At 38.3% G+C, this 9,210-nt stretch overlaps 1 protein-coding gene across 1 annotated transcript; it reads left to right on the top strand.

Annotated features, from left to right (window-relative positions):
- The first annotated feature begins 6,142 nt into the window (after positions 1-6,142).
- Positions 6,143-9,204, top strand: pgam1b (phosphoglycerate mutase 1b). Its single transcript, XM_024297181.1, has 4 exons — positions 6,143-6,433; positions 6,917-7,191; positions 7,647-7,827; positions 8,079-9,204. Exons 1-4 carry the CDS (start codon positions 6,295-6,297, stop codon positions 8,246-8,248), a joined length of 765 nt encoding a protein of 254 aa, XP_024152949.1. The 5' UTR covers positions 6,143-6,294; the 3' UTR covers positions 8,249-9,204.
- Positions 9,205-9,210: the final 6 nt, after the last annotated feature.

The following is a 9,210-nucleotide window of genomic DNA, read 5'->3' as shown; positions in this document are numbered from 1 at the left end:
TTTTCCTTAGGGTAAAACTTACATCTAAAAAACAAATTAATGGTTCACTTTAAGCACAAACAAACGACTGCTTTCATTTTGTGCTATCCAAGCTATGTTAATGTTGGGTCATCTGGAAATCTAGCATTTTTTTTTCAAGTATTTTTTATTTTTTCATGGAATCCTGTCCACTTTTGTCATGGGAAAGGTAACAAGTCAATGTAAGGGTGGGGTCATCTGGACCCTACAAGATAGCACAAGGGTTAAAAAAATGTTTTTTCCAAAGTCTATGGTCACAAATATAACTGCCACCACGATGGGGAGGCTTCAAAATTTCATGCCGCCACCCTTTTTTGTTTTAGATTGTTGATTGGTCATGAGTGGCGGTAGTCAGGCAGCCATCAGGTGTGCAGACTGGGTGACTGATGGGACTTGATATGGAGATCCGCCGCCTGGAGACATTTACACATCGTCCAGTCAAAGTTGCTACCGGCTGACGATCTGACTGCCGCCGGGCTGACTCATCCCCGGCAAACGGCAAATTCGGACCGCTCCCAAACGACCTGTGTACCGGGGATGAGTCAGCTGAAGTCGGGCCTTCTCATTCACTGACCTGTTGCCCAAATTCATCATCTCCGCTTGTCTTGCCACCGCGTGACCTCAAAAAGTGCCAGTGACTGATCAGTTCTAGAGAAAAATTGTCTAGTCACCGTAAAATTTTAACTTTTTCCTAAAACCGCCAAATGTTGCCGAGTCGTGCATTTAGGTCGCCACGCAGTACCATTTCAGGATATGTGACCCTAGTCTTATTAGTGGCATTTCTTGCAAAGCTTTATAATCAAAACACTCATGTTCAAATGAGGGACAACATTGTTGCAACATAGAAATACATTTACTAGATTTTTTTATATATACTTTTTTACGTTAAGTATCTAACTGCTGCAGGTGTGCTCACAGTTGTATCTTCAGGGGTAATTATTATTATTAGTATTTTATGTTTTACATTTGTTTTTTCTAACTCACACTTGTTTGTTTTTGTGTCAAAATGCTGTACGAGTTTGTGAGCAGCATTACTGTTGTTCATATTCCAAACAAAAATCTTTCCTATATGTAAAAACCAAAGAATAAAATCATATATTGAGTCAATGATATGGGTGTTAAAGTGTGTTTATGTGTAGAAGCTTTTAATTTTGTGACTTTTTCAAAGGAGTTTAGTCATCTCCAGACTCCCTGCTGGAGTCTCTGAGCACAGTGTGTGTTGATTGTGTTCCTTGGAAGCAGTTTGTGTGCTGCACATCGTGTGAATAATCTGGAAGGAGGCATGCTCTTACCGGAACAGTCTCGGGGTTGTGGAGGTGGGCTCAACTTTAGCCAATGAACACACAGATCCAGGCTGCAGAAAGACTGTCTCATCTGCTGAAGTCATGCTGCCGACACAAAAGAATCCACACATAAATGAGACCGCTAATGTATTTCTGTAATTTGTTCTCACCAAAGAAACAATACTTGATGCAGAATTTAACCTTCGTCGCTGAATTGTGTAATTCTTGAATGACTTTCTACATTCTGGCAGTTAAAGTCGTGAATGGAAATCCCCACATTTACCAAATGTTGACCACAAAAAGCAGAAGTCTTACAGTTAAAGTGACCACACTTTACCAGTTTGGTGCAATTTTATGTTAGGGATTTTCATTACAAGCCTATTGTGGTCACTTCTTTATGTCCCACCTAATTATATCCATGTTGTAACAAGCAGGGATTGGGCTTTGAACTAAAAGTTAAACCAAAAAAAGAAAGAGGCGCCCTGAAAAAGCCTGAAGGTGCTCTGGAGTGCCATCTGAGTAACACTTGTTTTGGCTGGTTTTCCAATGAGACATTTCCTGTGTGAGCTCTGAGCTCTCTTCACTGCAACACCCTAAAAAAGTACATTCGGAAATCACTCAGTTTTAAATTGTTTAGTCAGGAGGAACTTAAAGAAATGTAAAGTCCGAAATCACAAATGTTTGTTTCTCTAAAATAAAAATAAAAAAAGCTGGTTCCTTTTTAACTTTCATAATGTAGATTGAGGTGAAGTTGATGAGCAGCAAACTTTTGTTGGTGTCCAAAATACTTGATATTGGTAGTGTTATGAAGAAAGAATAAAGAAAAAGACAATAAAATAGAAGGAAATTCATATTTTTAGACCCCATCCAGTGAGAATTGTGTCTTTTAACAAGTCCTTGTGGCATTTTTTTTATGAAATGGGAGACAAATAAGCTTAAAATTGCATTTCTGAGTATTTATCTTTTAAAAAAAAAAAAATTGGAAAAAGCTTGGAGCTGTGATGTAGAAATTACAACAGGAGGCCACAAGCTCCCTGCTTTGGTCCATTCTGATGCACTTACAGACAACTAGATCCATGTACAGTGAGGCAAAAAAGTGCTTAGTCAGGCAAAAAAAGACGAGAGAGGCCTGCAATTTTGTATATCTCAACTATAAGAGACAAAATGAGGAAAAAAATCCAGAAAATCAAATTGTTTGGTTTCTAAAGATATATTTTTTCAATTTATAGTGGAAAATAAGTATTAGGTCTCTCACAAATAAGGAGGATTTCTGGCTCTCACAGACCTATAAAAGGATCATCTGTCCTTCATTACCTGTAGGGCATTGAAGAAGAAACGTGCTGGGTCTTCCAGCATGACAACGATCCAAACACACTGCCCGGGTAGCGAAGAAGTGGCTTCATAAGAAGCATTTCAAGGTTTTGAAGTAGTCAAGTCAGTCTCTAGATCTCAACCCCATGGAAAAAATCTTTGGAGGAAGTCAAACGTCTGTGTTGTCCAGCGACAGCCCCAAAATGTCTCTGCTTTAGAGGAGATCTGCATGGAGGAATGGACCAAAATACAAGCTATAGTTTATGAAAACCTTGTGAAAACTTACAGAACTGCTGTCATTACCAACAAAAGGTAGTATATGTACTTATATCGCACCTTTTATGGATATATAACAAAGAGTTGAACTTTTGTTATTGACCAAATTCTTATTTTTCACCATAATTTACAAAAAAATATTTAAAAATCGGACTATGTGATTTTCTGGATTTTTTCTCATTCTGTCTCTTAAAGTGAAAGTATATGATAAAATTATAGGCCTCTCTCATCTTTGTAAGGAGGATAACTTGTACAATTGGTGGCTAACTGTATACTATTTTGCCCCACTGTACGTAGTTGTTTTCCTCATCCAAACCACCATATGGTTCAAAACTATGTGATATTTCTCACCATTTTTGTTGGGATTGTGGGGGGCTGTAAGCTAGTGGAAGAGCGTGCAACACGTGAATAATGGGAAGGAGGCAGGGTTACTCTGTGCCAACAATCTCACCCACAAATTTCTGATGAACTCCTGCCGCTCTGCAGAAACTACGTCTTAGAAAATGACACAAGTTTTTTCGATTTTGGCTAAAAAAGGTATATTCATAATTAAAACACCACTGTGAACACTTAAAATAAAGCAAAATATGATGAAGTGGGGCTTTAAAGATGTGACTACTAGAGCATTACACTATTTTCAGTCAAATTGGGAAAGGATTTTCACAAAATACAAGTAAGTAAAAAAAATCTACATCCTTTGGAGATGATGGGATTTTGTATATGTAGCTGTCATGTTTCTGTATCTGAAGTCTGTTAGTGCTCTATGCCACCCAGGTTTGAGGAGGTACCTCCCAAAGGAAGCGCTCTGTCCCATCAGCTCTTTTCTGTGCGGCTTCTAAAGTTTTTGGCCCTCACATGAAACACTAAAAGCCAGGCAGACACCCACACACACAATGAGCAGTGCCCCATTAACCACTTTTCCTGCCTCTGAAATTCACATTCCATTCTGAACAGGGAGAAGTGGTTTGGAAAACCAGATGGAGATCTGCCGAACAAGTGAATGACTGGTGGTGGTGGGGGGGGACAGGAAAAGAAATATGTGTAAAAATATAACTAAGTTCCACAGCAGAATCTAAGACGGACATTTCCTGTCTGTGAGAGGGACAAAGTGGAGTTGGGTCTGCTTCCCAAACATGGTTATAGATTCCTCAGCTGTGGCAGCGGCTTTCTCAAAGGTCAGACTTCTGAATGGACACAGTGTTCGCGTTGGGAGATGGAAGTCTGTGGAGGGAAATAATCACAGCTATTTATAGGATCCGGAAAATACTGCCATTTACATACATTTGCCAGCCAAGACTTTATGAGCAGAGATGTCGAAAATGTTTGAGATAAAAGGAAGGGAAAGGGGTTTTTTTTTTTTTCTTTTTTGCCACTGGGTGGGTTATTTCCTGTCTGAAAATTAACGTTTTTGAAGTCTTGGATCAACTCCAACACATTATTAACCCCACCTTAAGTTTACAAATAAGTATTTGTGGCCATCAAGGTTTCACATTTAATTACAAATGCAGTATTTTGTGAGGAATCCATTACTTGTCTTATCTCCTGTACTAGCATCACAAAACTGCTGTTACAGTAAGTGAAATGTGCAATTTAGTGAAGACAAATCAAAAAGTTTTAAAAACGTTTTTTATGAAATGCTTTGATTTTTTTAAGCTAAACATTTGTCCACTAGGAGGAGCCATAGGGTCACTCTTTAAGACCCATGACCCCATGACATTAATATTGTTTATTGTAGTTTATAGGTTTTTTAGAAACCTAAAACTTTATTCAATTTAAGCTATTTACTGAGTTGAGCAAAAAAAAAAAAAAAGACATGTGAATATATCAACTTTAAAAAAGTTAATTTGACTAATTTAGTACTCCTCAATGGTTTGTTGTATTAAAAACAACTAAAAGCTATTGCTTCCTGTTCTGAAAACCTCAGAATCTCAGTTTCCAGCAGGACATAGCTGACTAATTAGTTGCATTTCAGTGGGAAACATGTCATCAGAGCTAACTGAAAACAGAAGGTGGTTGTTCAAAGAAAGGAGTCACAGAAAGGATCTTGAATGCCAAAGAAAATCAAATGTTGCTGACTTTCATTTACAGGACTTTCATGGTGTTGCCAAAGACTGTGAGTCTGATAAAAAAAAAACCTGTTGAACAATTTTAAACTCATTGTAAAAATCTGAAAACACATATTTCATGTGTGAGTAACTAAATAAGAATATTGGCCTGCCCAAAAAGCTTTTAGATTGACCATTGAATCACCTTGTATAAGGTTTGAAGAAAACAACCACATTTTTGGATACTAAAAAACAACCCACATGATGGTTATTTGTGTCATGTGTAAGTATTTCCAAAGTAGTGAAATGACACCAGCAACAGTCAAAGGCCTTCAAAGTTTCATCTGCCCTTTCAGAAATAAGAGGAATTTAAGCAAAACTATAATTTCATTTAATTTTAAATAATTAAGCAATTTTGTATAAGCCATTGCTTGACTAAACCTTTACAAATTAAAAAAAAAGTAATTTCAGGGTTTCAATGTTTTGTTATTTTTACTTGAGATAAAAAAAAAATGACAACTTGTATATTTGCCTACAATTTTTATAAAAAAAAAACAGTAAAACAGTATTAAAATGTGCAGAAAATGTCATGTTTTCTTGTGTGCATGGAACTACACTACTGATAAAACTTGTTGGATCTGTAAACAATAAACTTTTCTTCTTTTGTTTAGCTTTTACACACCTCTAAGGTATCATATCAGCTGGCTATTCTGAATTTGTGTTTGCATTTTTTGCAACTCGGTTTCTTTAGTGTGTTGAGCATGTCTAAAAACAGAACACTTTTACAGCTTCTAGACTGATCCCGTGTGTCTGTGGTGCTGCTGACACAGTTAAGTATTTTAAAACATAGCTGGTGTAATTAGGCAAGAATATATATATATATATATTTTAAATTATACATGTAAAATACCTGACATGCTCCTTTTAGGTTCTGCTTACCAACAATCGGTAGATATAGATAATTTCACTTAATAGAAATCTGTCAAATCTGTATTTTAATCTTATTTTTGACCAATAGAATTAGAAATCTGTCAAAACTTCATTTGAAGCTTATTTTTGACCAATACACTGCATGGGATGAAGGTCAAAAGGACCGGATACACCCGCCTTCATTTCCGGATACGCCTACTTTTACCATTGGCGGAGAAAGAATGTGGCGTCGAATGTCAGAATCTCATTGGCTGTGGAAATGGGGAAGTGAAGAACCGGCCAATCAGCAGCATAAATATGCTTGACAATTGAAAGGGTACCTGTCAGCTTTCAGGGAGCTGGAAGTTACTCATCTAATACCGTTTGCATCCGTTCTTTAGCACGTTTAGCATCGCACTATCGCCAAGTTAACCAGCCGAGTGAGACTAAACATGGCGGCCTACAAATTGGTGCTTATTCGCCACGGAGAGAGCAACTGGAACCAGGAGAACCGCTTCTGCGGCTGGTTTGATGCGGACCTGAGTGAGACTGGGGAGCGGGAGGCTAAGAGAGGAGGACAGGCCCTTAAAGGTGAGGAAGAACGGTTGAGATTTCCTCCATCTTCCGGTGTGTCACGCCGGTGATTAGCCGCAGCAGCTAGCATCCTGACACGACGATGTACGTGCCGAGATGCATGCGCCGTGGAAGCGAGCCGCAGTACCGCTCGAGGGCGGAGAGATTCTGTTTCCTGTGACATTGCTAAGTCACGTAGCTAGACATTCATTCATTCATTCAAACTATGAAATAAACACCTTTAATCCCAGATGCTAACATGGAAAGCTGTTTAATCATATGTTTACATCTTCTGTAGCATTTAAACCGTGGATTGTACAATTTAGGACATTATTTTAAGGTCTGGATAAAAGCAAACTGATGGATCTATTTTCCCCCCAAAAATCATTTAATTAACAGTTTGATCAATAAGAAAAAACGATTATAATTATAAATTGTATTTTGCCTTGTGTATGAGTTTCTACATGTGAACATGTACATATTACTATCTTAAACATGCAGATGCTGGCTACGAGTTTGACGTTTGTTACACCTCCGTGCTGAAGCGAGCCATCAGAACACTGTGGCTGGTCTTGGACAGCATCGACCAGATGTGGTTGCCTGTACATCGGACCTGGCGTCTAAACGAACGCCACTACGGCGGCCTGACGGGACTCAACAAGGCAGAGACAGCTGCCAAGCACGGAGAGGCTCAAGTGAAAATCTGGAGGCGCTCGTTCGATATCCCTCCTCCTCCTATGGGCCCCGACCATGACTACTATTCTGTGATCAGCAAGGTGAGATAAGATATCTGCAGTGCAAACAGTCAAGCAACATGTTGAGTATTTTGTGAGGAAATCAGAGTTTTGCAAATGCTGACTTGCGTCACAGAGGAATTTTCCTTCTTTGTGAGCATAAGCGGCTGAAATGTCACCAAAAAAAGAAAAAATCTGAAGGTTTTCGGCCTATATGACAGTATTTTTTTTAAATATATTAGGGTTTACTATGGATGGAGCCACTAGGATGCAGCTATATACTATTCCACAGGAGTTATGAGAAAGTTAATGTATGACTGACAACACTGTGTTCATCTGGGTTCAAGTTCAAAGTACCAAACATATCCTGACTTAACAGATGTTTAGATGTCATTGCTGCAAATTTTGTACTTTGCCTTTCTTTTTGCATCACAAAAGTTTTTATTCTGATTTTTCGAATCGACCTGAAAGTTGTTTATTTTGCTTTTTTTTCGCAGGACCGTCGGTATGGAGACCTGACTGAGGACCAGCTGCCGTCCTGCGAGAGCTTAAAGGACACCATTGCGAGAGCTCTGCCCTTCTGGAATGAGGAGATTGCCCCTGAGATTAAACAAGGAAAGCGAGTTCTCATCGCTGCCCATGGAAACAGTCTGAGGGGAATTGTCAAACACCTGGAAGGTAGGTGGTGAGAAAGCATGTTGTTCTCAACAGGTGAAGATGGTGCTGTTTGGTTTTATGCATAAATTAGCTTCATTTCAGCATGTTTTTAGTCTAATAATAAAATGATAACAACACAATAATACTTAAAAGTGTTGATTTTCTTAAATTATGTGATGTGTTCCTTGAAGAAAAATTGCCATTAGTAGTAATTTACTCAAGCTCTGTCTGAAGTCATCAGAAATCTATTTTATTGTTGTGTTTTATTCTAGGTATGTCAGATGAAGCCATCATGGAACTGAATCTGCCAACTGGCATCCCCATCCTCTATGAGCTGGACAAGAACCTGAAACCGGTGAAGCCCATGCAGTTCCTGGGGGACGAGGAGACTGTACGCAAAGCCATGGAGGCTGTTGCTGCTCAGGGAAAGGCCAAGAAGTGAAAAACGGAGCGCCCACTAAGTCATCTTTGTCTGTTCTTAGGTTTACCCAAACTGCTTAGTTCAGATTATTTTTTTTTCTCCTTAAATTCTGGTTTATTTTGGTTTAGAAAATGCTGGATGTTGTGTAGATTGTTGTCAAAAATAACATTGCATTCCTTATTTAGTGGAGGAAAGAATGGGTATATTGGCTGGGATGTGCTGAAACTCCAGAGAATAAAAATATAAAAAATATATTTATAATGATATATTATAAACATAGTTCTAAGTTGACCAAATCACATATTGCACCTAAACAAGCATGGTTGTTATTGGGGTAAGCTGTACAAGTTCATGTATGTAGTGTCTTTAAAATGATGCAAATGAAGACTATAATGACTGACAGTTCTGTTGTGGTCAGTTGTAGATGTGTTTTGATATTTTTTTTTTTTTTTTCCGTCAAAAGATTTCCAACACAACTTGACCCACAAGAAATCACTTGTCTGTGTAGATGAAACACTGAATTGTCCTCGGATTGATGGGTAGCACAGTAGTTTTAATGTAACTTTGCCTGCTCAGTTTATATGACGCTTATTTAAGAGTTTCAAATTAAAGGTCATTAGTTTGCTAATTTGTTTGAGGGAAAAATGGTAGAAAAAAATGTATATTTTTCTGTCTACTGTACGCCTGTCTAGTGCATTTGCGTGTTGCTTTGTATGTGGAAAAATGTGCACTTTTCTTTTGCTCATTTTTGAACAGTGCTGCAAAACATTTCCTTCAGTTTTGCAGTGGCAGTGTACATTCCATTTGCAGGATTAAGGCTTTTTACCTTTACAGTGTTGAGAAGCAGAGGTTGTTTCAGTCTTTGGCATCTATACAGTGTGTTAATGTGCCTCCCGCTATGTCTCAGAGTATTTGTTTCCATTTCACTTTAAGCAAATGTACCCTAAACATGCTAATAAATGGGCTCTAACATCTTATTTTGT

Source organism: Oryzias melastigma, linkage group LG15, assembly GCF_002922805.2.
Source record: "Oryzias melastigma strain HK-1 linkage group LG15, ASM292280v2, whole genome shotgun sequence".
NCBI classification, from domain to species: Eukaryota; Metazoa; Chordata; class Actinopteri; order Beloniformes; family Adrianichthyidae; genus Oryzias; species Oryzias melastigma.
The sequence above is the reverse complement of the archived record's forward strand: the minus strand, read 5'-3'. Positions and strand labels throughout refer to the sequence as shown.

Bases quoted from the DNA above. Each gene is read 5' to 3' on its own strand.
- pgam1b (XM_024297181.1), top strand. From the start codon at position 6,295: ATGGCGGCCTACAAATTGGTGCTTATTCGCCACGGAGAGAGCAACTGG. The intron at 7,192-7,646 runs GTGAGATAAGAT...TTTTTTTCGCAG, and splicing joins ACTATTCTGTGATCAGCAAG to GACCGTCGGTATGGAGACCT. The intron at 7,828-8,078 runs GTAGGTGGTGAG...GTTTTATTCTAG, and splicing joins AATTGTCAAACACCTGGAAG to GTATGTCAGATGAAGCCATC.